The sequence below is a fragment of the Doryrhamphus excisus genome, chromosome 20 (assembly GCF_030265055.1).
Source record: "Doryrhamphus excisus isolate RoL2022-K1 chromosome 20, RoL_Dexc_1.0, whole genome shotgun sequence".
In the NCBI taxonomy this organism is placed as follows: domain Eukaryota; kingdom Metazoa; phylum Chordata; class Actinopteri; order Syngnathiformes; family Syngnathidae; genus Doryrhamphus; species Doryrhamphus excisus.
In genome coordinates this window covers 8,150,221-8,165,337 of record NC_080485.1, presented here as the reverse complement: position 1 = coordinate 8,165,337, position 15,117 = coordinate 8,150,221, and the positions used below count along the sequence as shown (strand labels likewise).

The window sequence follows — 15,117 nt, the reverse complement described above, 5'->3', positions numbered from 1 at the left end:
GACTATTCTGAGACTTTCTCCTCAACCATGCCGTGTTGATAAGCAACAGTCTCTAGCTGAGGCTACAATATTTCAGTAAGAAAATGAAGAAAGTTCCAATCCTCTTGCATGAAATGAGGACACCCTCTGCTAACTATTTGAGCAATTTAAAAATAACAATCACAACACTGAACTGCAGTACATACTGCACACAATTTGTTTATAGACAATAATCGGGCTGAATTACATCATATACAGTGTGTGTCTGTGTGTGCAGGAGTATGTATAATATGTATATTATTAGTTGTATATTATATATTATATATTGTATATTATTAATATTATATTAGTATAGTATGTATAATGTACAGTCATCCCTCGTTTATCACAGTTACGTAATTGGTTTCAGACCCAATCATGATAAATCAATTTATGCCAAGTAGAATTCCTTATTTATAAATGGATAGGTATGAATGTGAGTGTGAATGGTTGTTTGTCTATATGTGCCCTGTGATTGGCTGGCCACCAGTCCAGGGTGTACCCCGCCTCTAGCCCGAAGACAGCTGGGATAGGCTCCAGTCTATTGTGAGTCTGATAACATCAACATTTTACCTTCCATCTCTACAGTGGACTTTCCTGTGTCTTCATCATCTGTCTTTGTAGTACTTTGCACTTCTTCAGCTGCAAAAAAAAACAACAAAACATTGGTCTTATTGGTCTTATTATATTCACATAACGGTTCATGTGACTTTAATCACAATGTGTTGATCAGCATGAAGCCTATAGCCTAAAATATGACAAATATTTTAACAGTCTGTGATATAAGCCATTAAGGTTTACTACGATATGGACAAAACGATTAAGGAACCTGCTATCACATCCACACAATGTAAAAGGTGTTGTACTGCTTTAAGAGTTTCAACTGTAGTTCTTTTTGTGGGTCAATTCACTTTTGAGGGCACTGATTTTGGACCTGAGGAAGGGTCTGCTGGCTCACAATCAGTTTTGTTTGATGGGATTGAGGTCAGGGCTCTGCACCTATTCTTCCACAACAAACTCAACCAAGTGTGCCTTTATGGATCTTGGTTGCACTGTGGCACAAACATGCTGGAACAGGAAATAGCCTTCCCTAACGTGTTTGCACAAAGTTAAAAGCATGGAATTGTCATGGTAAAATCCTTAATAGAACAAGAGGGGTGTCCCGTTACTTTTGACAGTATAACTAAAAAAAAAAAAAAAACACATGAAAATGACACAGAACCCTTTTAAAAATAAATTGGACCACAAAACACTTTTAACAATAATGACATTTAATTAAGGATAAACTGTTAAGTACCTTCATCTTTATCCTCGCTGTCAAAAGTCGTGTCTTCATCATTTTTATCGATGCTGGTGTGATCATGTTTGTCTTGGCTGTTATTTTGATCTTCATCTCTCTCTTGACTCATCATCTCATGGCCCAAATCTTCATCTTGATCAACATCAAAATACAAAAAAAATAATAATTAAATCTGTCACATCGTCAAATGAGGACCTCAACAGTTCAGTTTTTAATGCGGCTCAGATCATTTGGTTAATTTATTTACATTTTCAGCTACCGTCGTTTTATATAAACATTTGTTTGGTGATGATGTAGCGAATGGGAATTAGAGTGACAGAACATGGAATTATGGAATGCCATGATAGTTGTTAAACTCAACAACTTTGTAAACAAAAGGGAAAAGTCAGTGGTCAAAGGTTGTTTTTTGAATGCAGCCAAGAGCTGTTTAAATATTCCCACAATGGGGCAGTGACATTCACCATAGAAACCATCATTTCTCTTCCTTCCTTCATGTTAGCGTATGCTGGCTCACGAGGCTAATTTGCTGCTCTCAGTCTGTAGCCACTCACTAGTAGCCCCGCCTCCGCAAAAAAGAGGAGGGCTCACTCTCTGTTCATTACACTATAGAACCAATGCACACAGACAGATGCAGAGTGAACCCTCTCGTCATCCGGGCTGTGGTACAGAGACACAAGGAGATTAAACACACACGCATGCATGCACATGATTTATTGAGGTCGGCATGATTATCGACATGGTTCGTTTTAATCGATTATCATGACAGGTCTTGCGTTTCGTCTTTCTTTGTATGAGAACCGTTACCTAGCTATGATAATGGTGACACAATGCAATATTTAAAACATTTAATTCCATTATTTATCTACATGATACATTTACTGAGTCTAGAAAAAGTATGGGATTTTGAAAGACATATTTTGAATTTTTAAACTGTACTGTATTTTCTTTTGCTCATTGTAGCTCTTACCTTTCTGTTTGCGTCCCGCAAGAAGGTAATTACAGATCTAAGGCCTTGGATATCGACCCAGGGATGCATTTACCACAACACTCTTATTGAATATCTACAAAATTCATGTTTGGAGAGAGACTGTGTGCTCCATCTGTCAAAATGTTGTCAATGGAATGGGATTTACATAAAAGAAAAGAAGCAAGGCGATGCTTTCTGACGGCAATGCAAATCCTGAATGTTAATTATATAGGGAGGTAGAAAAGTTCAGAGAAAAATAAATGGTCCTTGCTCTCAGTTAATGGTTGCTTTTTGTAACACACACACAAACACACATGCAAGGAGTCTATGTGAATACACATAAGCCTCTTTCAGGGGCTGCTGGACCACATTTATATAAACTTGTGCATGTATGAGTTCTTGAATAGGGTCGGGTAACATTTCCCGGTTCCAAATATTTACTTTTGCCTGAAGGTTCAAACATGGAAAACAAAAAATGTGAACAGAATATTAATGTATATAATTCAATTTGTGTGGTATCTTCTAGCTTGAATGACATTTATAATATAGTACATACTTTTGTACAAACATATATACAGTGATGTGTGGCGACCAGTCTAGGGTGTACCCCACCTCTCGCCCGAAGACAGCTGGGATAGGCTCCAGCACCCCCGTGACCCTCGTGAGAATAAGCGGTATGTTACACCCGAAAACATAATAACTGCCCACAAACGTAATACAAATCTGCAGCTTTGAATGTAATAATCCCGCAAATGTGATAAATTTCCCACAAATGTAATAAAATTTGCCCACTGCAAATGTAATACTAAATTTCCTGCAAATGTAATAACTATCACATTTGCAGGAAATTATTACATTTTGTTTTTTTTTCATTTAGTTACAGTATATTATTATATGTGTGATTTGTGTATATTTGGGGAAAAAATAATCAAAAGAAATAATAAAATATAATAATAATAGTAATAAAGTATAGTAGTATATATATAGTAGTATAAATAATTTTATTAAAACAATTGCAATTATCACAATTATGTTATCTTTTTTAATTTAAAATAAATTCTAATTTAATAATTAAAGATTCCTTTAATGTATTCAAATGATACTCTTTGAATAATATTTTTTCTACAAAAAAAAGAATTATCTTGTTAAAATCCTCAAAATGACATCTACACCTTCTCTCTTATTAAAAGAAGAAAGAACAAACAACAACAACAACAACCACAAAGATCATTATTTTGTCTCATATTACACTTGTGGGAAGTTATTACATTTACAGATTTTCACTTTCCCACATATGTAATAATAATGTAATAACTATTACATTTGCAAGAAATTCAGTATTACGTTTGCAGTGGGCAAATTTTATTACGTTTGCGGGATTATTACATTCAAAGCTGCAGATTTGTATTATGTTTGTGGTTTATTACGTTTATGGGCAGTTATTACATTTGTGGGTGTAACAGCGGTAGAAAATGAATGAATGAATGAATGAATGTATACAGTGTCCCCTCGTTATATCGCGGTTCACCTTTCACTGACAAACTGATAAATGACGGAACTGAGAATCAGTCTGTTGTGTTTGTGTAGTGGAGTAACACAACCCCATAAATAGAGGCTTTGTTTAAAAGTGTACCATACCTGGGTTCTGACTCTCCATCACCACATCTTCAATTCCTTCCACATCTAGAAAGAAGAGAGATCCAGAAAAAAGTAGAAAATATTTGTGCCTGGAGTGAAACTCAGATTTCGATATCACCTCAAACAGCTTTTTCATTCCATCGCTTTATGTCGCTTTGTCTTTGTACTGCAGTGTGAGAGCAATGGAACCACAAAGGCATGCATAAATTAAGTGACAAAAAGAAGGGGGAAAGAATGTCACTTCCAAAGCCATACATAATTGAAGGATTTCTTTGTTTCATGTGTCTGTGATAAGAGAACTTTTTTTTTGTTGTTGCAGTTCTTGCATGTGGAATGGAAAGACTGAAATGGAGCGAATAGTAAATTCAGTTTTTGATGACAAATGACATCAAGAAACACTGGCAGAGCCAAGGGGCTGTGAGCATGTTAATGAACCATAAAGTGACATTACCATTGTCACCCTCGTCTTCATCACCTGCTTCCTCCTTTCCTAGAAGGGGAAGAGAACAAAAGCATGTCACACACAAACCATGGAAAACAAAACAGACAAACGATCGCAACATTTTCCCTAGATAAATGATTCATGTTGTGAGCATGAGCATCACCTGAGAAAACCCCCAGAAACTTCCTGTGTGTCACAGTCTTAGACCATAGACATGGTAAGAGATAAGATAAGATAAGATATGCCTTTATTCGTCCCTCAGTGGGGAAATTTGCATTGCACAGCAGCAAGAGTACAGAATCAGTTAAGCAGTACAAAATACACAATATAGAAAAAAAAACAATATAAACAACCCAAGTATTAACAAAATCAACAGTTTTTCCCAGAGTTATATACAATACAGTATGTAGATAATATGAAACGAGATGAAATATATGACCAGTCTTTACACTGAGATCTTGCTAGTGAGTTAATATGAGGCATTATGGAAATACTTCACATAGAACTTAATATATTGCATTTAGAGCCCTTAATATTGCACATGGAGGTTGATCAGATATTGCACAGTGAATAGAGTCTGGAGTAACTATACTGACTATAAAAGCAAGTATAGTAATGGTATTGGTTTTGTTTTTTACAAACATGCAAAAGAAATTACACCGAAATACATCAAATGTTTGGATATTCACACTTCAACTTATCAAAAACGGAGAGTAATCCTACCCTTCCGTGTACTCCATGTAGACATGTTGAATTTAAACATAATACACGCCTAAACATACTTCGAATGAAGTACTACATTGACAAAGTCCAACCAGGCAGCTTTTGTTGATATTACAGGCTTGTGTTTGACCAACATTCATTCATTCATTTTCTACCGCTTATCCTCACGAGGATCGCGGGGGGTGCTGGAGCCTATCCCAGCTGTCTTTGGGCGAGAGGCGACCAGCCAATCACAGGGCACATATAAACAAACAACCATTCACACTCACATTCATACCTATGGACAATTTGGAGTTGCCAATTAACCTAGCATGTTTTTGGAATGTGGGAGGAAACCGGAGTGCCCGGAGAAAACCCACGCATGCAAACTCCACACAGAGATGGCCGAGGGTGGAATTGAACCCTGGTCTCCTAGCTGTGAGGTCTGCGCGCTAACCACTTGACCGCCGTGCAGCTGTTTGACCAACATTCATTCATTCATTCAATTTCTACCGCTTTTTCCTCACGAGGGTCGCGGGGGGTGCTGGAGCCTATCCCAGCTGTCTTTGGGCGAGAGGCGGGGTACACCCTGTACTGGTCGCCAGCCAATCACAGGGCACATATAGACAAACAACCATTCACACTCACATTCATACCTATGGACAAGGTCGCCAGTTAACCTAGCATGTTTTTGGAATGTGGGAGGAAACCGGAGTACACGCAGAAAAGCCACGCATTCACGGGGAGAACATGCAAACTCCACACAGAGATGGCCGAGGGTGGAATTGAACCCTGGTCTCCTAGCTGTGAGGTCTGCGCGTTAACCACTTGTCCGCCGTGCAGCTGTTTGACCAACATGTGAACAAAATGTGTTATTTGTGTATGAAAGTATCTTTTTATATCCCGTTGATAGGAAAATATTAATTGTATTATTGGAGGTCTTTAGCCTTAAGAGTTGAACAGACGAAACTGCTTGGTGGAACTTTTAAAAACAAAGTTGACATGTCCAGAATCATTTGTTGTTCTAAACATCCCAAAACTCTGCTAAAACAGAGGACATGTTCATGCACGAATATGTCACATTTCATCATAAATGAATGAACAGAGGGCTGTTGTTGTGCATGTCTCTCACGATAATGAGCTTGATAACGCTTCTCCGGCAAAGTGTACATTTTCTGACGAGCTGATACAAATTACTTCCATAACAAAAAATTCTCTACCCCAGATATACCGCAAGTATTACTTTTGGGTAAGACCAGGAGGACAAGCAGATGGTGTGCATGTGTGTGTGGTACTGGCTCGGCATGCAAATTACTGTGTCTTACAGCTTTCGCAACTTTGTGTGATTGCGGATTGTGAAAAACACGCATTTGCATATTGCATTAATTGAATGCATATGTATGTTTGTCAATGGACAGCAGCAACACAGAGATTTCCAAAACATTTCTTCAAAAGCAACGTGAATATGCCTCGTCTGTTTTTTTACATTGTTATTTTATCTAATTTGAGATTTATTTGTACCGGGCTTATTTTTATTGATGTGGTGCAACAGAGAGAATAAGGCGCATAATGTATCTTAAATGGAAGCAAACATTACTTTTTTCCTCGCTACTTTTAGTGTCCATGTAATTTGTTGTTTAGTTTACTAGCGAAAAGCAGTAACCACTTATTTCAGGTATTTATGTGTTTTTTTTGTTTCAAAGATTAGAGGAAGCTGATTGATCAAGCCTTTGGGGTGCTATTACTTATACAGCAGTGCTTCTCAAATAGTGGGGGGGCATGGCGAGGTGTCAGGTAGAGCAATGAGAGGCAGTGGGGGGCTTTCAGTATTAATTCTTCATTATGCTACAGCGTCACAGCGCTGCTTTCAGTGACGGCGGCTAGCTCCTGCCCCTCGAAAACCTCAGACAGAGCTTTAAAAATTAACACTTGTACATAAAAATTTCTATGTATATTTTATAGGTACTTTTTGAGTGTTAGGTTGCTGTGTGGTGAGTTTAATGTTGTTTGTAAGATGACGCGGTGAGTCAGACTGTTATAGTGAGTAATGACCTCTTGAAAAATCTAAATGTATATTTTATAGGTACTTTTTGAGTGTTAAGTTGCTGTGTGGTGAGTTTAATGTTGTTTGTAAGATGACGCGGTGAGTCAGACTGTTATAGTGAGTAATGACCTCTTGCAATTTACAATGTGTTGGCAAGCCTGTGGTGAGTTATATCATAACTCATGATTGGTTCCAGTCAAATAAAAAGGTGCCTGGTCCTCACAGACTGATGCAGGCTGCATCATTTTCACGTGCAGTTTATACACCGGCGGCACTTATACAATCATGTCTTCAGTTTTTTGTTCATTTGAATGCCTGGTACAACTAAAGGTACCTTTATTTGGACAAATATGACTCCAAACATGGCTCATAAGAGTTAATTTTGTGGCAGTACAATGCTATAGTTATTCATGTAATTGATTTTGGTTATTATCAAGGACACCATGGAAGTTGCAAGATATCGGCTCTTAAATTAAACTCTTATGACCTATTTTTGTTATCATCATAATATTTGTACTTTTAGTTGTACCAGGAATTAACATGGATCAGTGAACTGGAGAAAACTAAGGTGGTGTAATAATTTTTTCCATGACTGTGTATGAACAATAACGTTTTTAATGTACATTTGGTGGGCGTTCACAGGATATATAGCCCAACATTTGCAACAAAAATGACTGTTGCATTGCATGATAAGTAATCTGGTGCTGCAGTGACTGTACTACACTGTATCAGCACCCCTGGAATGATGTGATAATAGGACAGGATTGTAATAGCACTTTAAATGCAATTCCTAATTACTGACCACAGATGAACAGTTAAGTGTTGTTGTTTACATAATGAATAATAGTTACCCTTACGATTGCAGAATGTGACTTATGTATAAATAAGAGGTACATTTTGGTTGTGACATCAAAAAAATGTAATGTTAGGCACTCTTATACGTGTGTAAATGAATGACATGTAGGACAAAGTGTGTAAATGAAAGCCATGACACCAATAAGAGAACATGCTCTACACAATGGCTATTGTGCAGATGCAATAATTGCTTTTTTTTTAACAAGCCGCAGAGAGAAACCATTTTCCATATCTATGCTATTTTGCCCTGCACCCAGAACAATAAAATGGCAACCTCTATTAAATACACAAAAAAAAGTCTAGTTCTAGCAAGCACTGCGCTGAATGTTTGTGCAAAGTGCCTCTGTCCATCACGCAGAATGCTGGTGACATGCAGTCGATGAAAATCCTCTCTATTAATCATGACTGACATTTGGAGATAGAGCCTCATACACAGAGGGGCAAAAGAATACTTGAGTGGAAATGGCTGAGGTCAAAACATGAGTTGAAAATACCCCCAATGACTGTCATAATTGTATAAAGTGATGCCAAACGACATGTCAGATGTGGCAAGAGGTTGCATTCAAGTTTATTTGATCATTCATATTTGGCTTATTGAAAAGAACAGTCTTCCATTTGCAATAATGAATTCTCCGCTCACGCTGCATGACAAAACTTCCTATATAGGGCAGCTGTGATTTATAATGGCTCTAAGATTAGTAGCATTAGAAGGGTGTCTTTCCACAATGTAAACCTCCTTGCAATGCTACTCATTCATGTATCACAAACAGCAGGTGGCAGCATTGTCACAAGGTTCCATTGCAAACATTAAGTGTACTTAATACTTCCTATTCATGCCACAACATACCTGACCAACTGCATACAAAAAGCCCACTATCTCATATCTACCCTTCAACACTCAGCATTAATAATCTGGCCTAAATTTCATTTTTAGAAATGTCAAAAGGTGAGCATCCACATAAAGGTGTTGTGTTAAAAGACATGTCTTACAGGCATGTACATGATTTATTTACATCAACAGCACGGGTTAAGTATTACAAGGACATAAAGAATTTAGAAGTTGATATGCAACCTCCCTACTGTGTCCTACTTGACCAGAGTGGTTATCTTACATGATGGATCTCGTACTCAAGGAATGAATGGAAATCAAACACTGTCCTCTCATCCACCTCGTCTATTAAAGTTAACTGGAGCAAAGAAAAGAAAAAATTCATGAGGCGTATGTCATCTGGGATGACCAAAAGCTCACTTTTTGCATGTGTTGGTCAGCAGTGGCTGAGTGCTGGGCCTACTCAGCGTTATTTATTTCTATGTCGCATTCATGCTCGCCATTCCTCTCTTCTCGCTCAGCCTTGTTCCCAGAAACCTTAGCAATCCAGACAAACACATTCAGCAAGACATTGATTTCTGGCTCAAGGTTCACATTTTATTGTGCCCAGTGACACCCACTAATCTCACTAATACCACCCTGATGCCAAATAGTAAATATTGCGGGGCTGTTCGCCAATTCAGGTGATGCTTCTATTGCAAAGTGTGGATGTCAGTACATCTGTGATGCTTGCGTGTTGGCTTAGCTACTTTTGAAACACAAACATGTAATTATTGTCTTGTATGTTCCATGAACAGAAGGATCACAGAGAGAAAAATAAATAATATCAAAATGTGAGCTTGGCTATTGCATTACAGTTGGAGTTGTACTAGGTTTGTTGGTATTAAAGGGACAATTCAGATTTTTTGACATGAAGTTGTATGACACCCCCATAAGCAGCGACTATTACAATTTTAAAAATAAACATTTTTCATGCAATAATGATTTTATAGAGCAGATTGTGCAAGAAATCTATATATTCTTAATAATTACGAGTCTACGATTCCCTTGTTTCTTCCTGTCCATGCTGTGCAACAATGGCCTGTTGATCCTAATGTACAGTCGGGCCGAAGCCTGCAAATATGGGCAGCTCCGATGGTGCAAGTTTAATGTGAAAAATCTGTACTCCCACTTAAAAACAGACTTATTGTTGACGTCATCTTTTGCAGAATATATTTACAAAGCAAAACTGGCTGTATTTCAGACTCCGGCATGTTTTAAAATAGGTTAATTTTAGCAATTTAAGGTTAAAAACAAGAACATGTTGTAAACATTTTTCATGCAATAATAATTTTATAGAGCAGATTGTGCAAGAAATGTACATATTCTTCATAATTACGAGTTAAACTGAATGAGATTTGTTGTCGCATTAAATACCTGTCGTGTTTGCACACACATACTAAGTACACACAGTGTCAGAGAAGTCGTCCACAATTAGCAGGAAGAGGACGGGATATATCGTACGTTGGAACGCTATCACCCCCACCCTGACAGACAGCAACTTTAATAGCTTCTCCTGAGTTTGTGTGATGTTTTGGGGATGTTCTGAGATAATTAAAGTCAGTATGACAGGTATGTTTATTCGGTAAATAGCATCTGGATGCTGGACAAATTAGCTATTGTAGCTCGCCTGCACTTGTTGATTTGGGACTGCGGTTTGATTGACACTTCTTGTGTGCAGGTATATTTGCTGTTATTGTTAATATTTATATTTAGTTGCTAGGCAAGTGGAGTTGGTTTCAGGGTGAAGGAATGATGGTGTGTTTGTTTCAAATGCCAATATTCAAAGAAGTTACATATACTGTATATATAAAATAACAAATATGTAAATAATTAAATGAAAATAGTATATATGATTTCATATAGCAGCTGATGTTTGTGTTTGGTTTAGTGTTCTCTCCCTCCACGGAAGTAACACTATATTACTCCTCTAACTAGTATATTTATATATGGAGTGTGTACAGTGGCTAAAAGCCTCTCATGGCTGACCCATGGGGGGGTGGGGGTGTGGAGCGTGACGTCCCTGAGGCTTGTGATGGATGACACAGAGGCATATTGACAAGCACTCCACCAACGCCACCGCAAGAGTGTAATTTATTCAAAAGACAAAGACACACATGCACACATCAACAGCAGCCAACATACGAACCGCGGTAATGACACACGGTGAATTCCGTTTCTGAACGGAAGCATTTGGTGCCGAGAGGAGACTCATGGATGTTGAACTCAGCAAAGCCGACATCTCCCCTGCTCAGCGTTATCGTGACATCTGAGTGTTTTGTATGATTAATCCCGCCTAGTGCTACATCCGCACCTAACCTTTTTACAGTGGAGGCACTACGAAATCATTTCATTCCCTTCTTGAGCGAGAGGTTGTCTCAAGGACTGAGTGTTCCCATGCTAGAAAGCTGTGCCAAGGCCTTTTGTGAATGGATTAGTTACTATTAAGCTGCCGGGCCTGATAAATTAGGATTTATAAAGATTATTACAAAATACTTATGCCCTCCTAATGCTGCTGATTGAATTTGTGACTCATATTGAATTGCTGCAGCGGGATTCTATAGAAAGGTATGTTGAAAAAACAAGCGGAAACGACTGCGCCTTGTTTAAAAACACAGAATTATTGACGCCCTTGAAGTGACTGTGCTATCTAGTCCAGTCTCTCACAATCAGCGAGATGAGCCATGTCCCCCAGAGAAAACAACCATGACTGCTATCTTTAAAAATTCCCTGCAACCTTTAGGCTCGAAGACAAATGGATGGTGTACCATTTTAATTGCCTACTAACACCCTCCAGTGTAAGAATCTAATTATCTTTGGTCCATCGTATCGGAGAAGCCTATAATTGTTTCAATATTACACATCCAAAGGGGCTGAAACTGCAGAATAGCCAGATAATGGCTTCTTAAACAAGTTTGCCTGCAAGAAAACATTTGTTTGAAAAGGACCAAGCTTCATGTTGTATTCATTCCCCCAAAGAGGAACCTGGGACTAGTGAATCGTAGCCATCAGTTGTGCTTGTTGAACAAGAAAACATTTCATAAATGCAAAATATATATTTTTTTATGTACACACACAATCTGGTGTTGAGATAATTAATGGCACTGTGAGACACACGAAACAAATCGTCCACATCAGGGGTCTCAAACACATGGCCCGCGGGCCACATGTGGACACTTTGAGGCCCTCGCCTTGATATGAAAGTTTAATGTTAGTGCGGCCCGCGCAATTTGGATGCTGTATGGTATCATGTACCCAGAAAAAATTATTACGTTTGATTAATGTTCATGTTAAAGGTTAAATAACTGTTAATACTGTTGATTTTAATCTGAAAACAATAATTTGTCTACCCACCAACTATATATGGTTTCTTAAGTTTTATTATTTGCCGTTTTATTATTACTATTATTATATTTACTTATTACTGATTGATTGATTTACTTTATTCTTGATTTGTTTATTGATTTATCATCTTATTTTGTGTAGAAAAATAAGGTATTTGACAACAGTGAAATGTTTTATCAGAGCTTTTCTTGTAGAAAATCGGAACCAAAGTAAAGTTTATTAATTTTTCCGTTTTTTGTTGGTTTTTTGGAAAACCGGATGCGGCCCAGTCTCACCCAGACCCTAGCTCCAGTGGCCCCCAGGTAAATTGAGTTTGAGACCCCTGGCCCACATTATTAGGTATTCCTGCATAAAGATACAATACAGCAGCTGTATTTATTGCAAATTCCAGGAGATTTAATTCCACTAAGATTAACTCCACTAAGTGTGTTTTCTGTTAAAGAGGAAAAGTGTAATAGTGTTGCATTTACTACAACATAATAGCATGTAACTGCATTGAATATCCATTATATGTGCTAATATATTGTTGTCTCGCCTAGTGGTTAGCATGTTGGCCACAAGGTCAGGAGATCTGGAAGACCTGGGTATGAATCTCCGTTTGGAGATTGATCCTGGGTACTTCGGTTTCCATCCACATTCCAAAAACATGCATGTTCGGTTAATTAGAGACTCTAAATTGTTCATAGGTATGAATGTGAATGTGAATGTTTCTTTTTCTATATGTGCTCAGTGATTAAAAACAAGCCAAAAACTAATCAAAACAAATGCTGACAAAAACCATGATAGAATTAACTAACGCTGTCACTATTGAACAAATTGACTGACAGAAATTAAATCCACTTATATTTAATTTTGTCAAGTAGATGGGTGGGAATATCGATTCACAGCTATTTTAGCCGTGTGTTGGAGAGGAGGTGGGGTATGCATTAAGGAGGAGATCCAATCAGAGCGACTCTCTTTGTGAGGTAGGGCTGGTGGATTTTCCACAGCAAAACCATACCATCTGCTGCAATATTGTAACAAGTTAGTCGCTGTAATATGTCTACACTTGGGAGAAAGAGCATATTAGACATATGGACGCATTTTATGTTTTGAAGCTTTGAAGAACAATACACCGTATACATTATGTGAGCAATTAGAGAAGTGACAATTTGCACAATTTATTTCATGTTATGTTTCCTGTTTTTTTTTTTATTGTTGAGATTGAGCAGAGCTGCATTGCAGGTGCATGACGGCAGATGGTAGCATAGTAAGGTCTGTCTAGTAGGCATTTTTATGATGAAAATGTATTATGCTTTGGAACGCATATTATAGAAGCCAAACTCTTTACTTAACTGCCCCCCAGCAACTAGCTGGAACTACTTTCCTCAGCACCGGAATCTTAAATCGAATCTTTTAAGGGTGAGCAGTTTGACTTTTCGTGTTATTATTCAGTGGTTGAATGCCTCTAGTACTGTAAAGGCTTCATAATGGTGACAATTGGAACCTGGGAGAAATATTCCCAAAAGAAATTCTGTTTTGATAATAGAACAACTTGGAATTTCAGTGGCATCACGTGAGAAAATGTGTACAGCTTTCAACACTTCAATATGATGCAAAACTAATTCCACAATAATACACACATATTGTTGAAAGAAAGCCTCCCGGATGGTGTCTATGAAAACATACATGCAATATTCAAAGAGACAGACCTTTGTTGCTGTCATCGTCCTTGGTTGTTGATTTTGTAGATGGCGGTGTGTTATCTACAAGAAAAGAATTCAGTGACAAAGAGCTGACTGATATGTTCATCAATTGGTTAAGGTGTAAAGGGTGTGACATCATCTGAATTCTGATAAAAGACTGTGATGGCGTCAGACCTCCGGCAGCACAAGGGAGAATTCTGTGGCTTTTACATGCTGTTTGTCTTATAACTGCCTGACAAAAAGTGACTCCTGCGGGGAAATGCGAGACTTTGAGAGTCACCCCAGTGTACAGTCGGGGACAAAAACTGCCAGATAATGTGAGAGCGGCGGCCATTTGAACCTTTGAATAGACTCCATGCAGCAGTGGGTCCAAGTGACTCCGATGGAACAAAATACAGGGCCAGCACCTGGCACTGGAGCAAAGGCCCATCAAACAAGGCCCGACTGTACCAACACAGTGCTGGCATTACGATATACTACTATGTAGACCATCCAATAGGCTTATTGAAATACCATGACACTGTAGGGTAATGTAATGCAACATCTGGTTAAAGAAGCAACTGGAACTACAGAAAACGACCATTTCACAAATGTCCCTACACACCTCTAAAGTATAATGTTTTATTTGGGTTGGTGGGTGTCTACCTCTATGATGGCGTGGGGGGAAATATTGCTCAATGGATTTGCACAAATGATTGGCGTATTGTTGATGCTTGCTTATTTAATGGTAATTTGTCTTACATCTCACTTATGCTTGGTGGTGGTTACAAAGAGTCTTGAACCAGTCATGATGTGCTATGTATATCACTATATGAACAGTTACTATGGTACCCATTATGTCATTGTATGGTCATATCAGCTTGTACTACAGAGCGGGACAAAAAATTACAAAATTAAAAAATTCAAAAAAAAAAAAAAACCTTAAACTGTATTATGGAAAGCAGGAAGTGAACAAATGTAACAGTTACTGATTGTAAAAGTACCAGATGGAGGGGTAGGATTTAATCAGCTTTGCTTCTTCCTACTCCTTTTGGACATGTGGAACTGTGAATTGATTATGTGATGCATTCAATTGTAATCTGATGCATGTTCAAATGAAATAAAACCATTACCATTACCATTACAAACATTCTGTCGCTCTCAGTTTAGTTGCAAGTTTCTGATATTCTTTTTCTTACACTGGAAGAAAACTCCCAAGGTGAAAAAAAATTAAAAATCCATCTCAACTTTGTCTTTATTATCAACATTTAAGC

At 37.9% G+C, this 15,117-nt stretch overlaps 1 protein-coding gene across 2 annotated transcripts in view; it reads right to left on the bottom strand.

The window, feature by feature from the left end:
* The window catches only part of macrod2 (mono-ADP ribosylhydrolase 2), a 437,400-nt gene that overhangs the window by 24,601 nt on the left and 397,682 nt on the right, over nt 1–15,117 (bottom strand). Inside the window, exons 11-15 of one of the 2 annotated variants that reach the window (XM_058058339.1) lie at nt 13,871–13,924; nt 4,375–4,413; nt 3,924–3,968; nt 1,316–1,450; nt 592–660 (exon numbers count right to left, since the gene is read on the bottom strand). In XM_058058339.1, coding sequence (XP_057914322.1) covers nt 592–660; nt 1,316–1,450; nt 3,924–3,968; nt 4,375–4,413; nt 13,871–13,924 — 342 coding nt within the window. The remainder of the gene's footprint in view (nt 1–591; nt 661–1,315; nt 1,451–3,923; nt 3,969–4,374; nt 4,414–13,870; nt 13,925–15,117) is intronic. The other variant, XM_058058340.1, reaches the window with a different exon arrangement.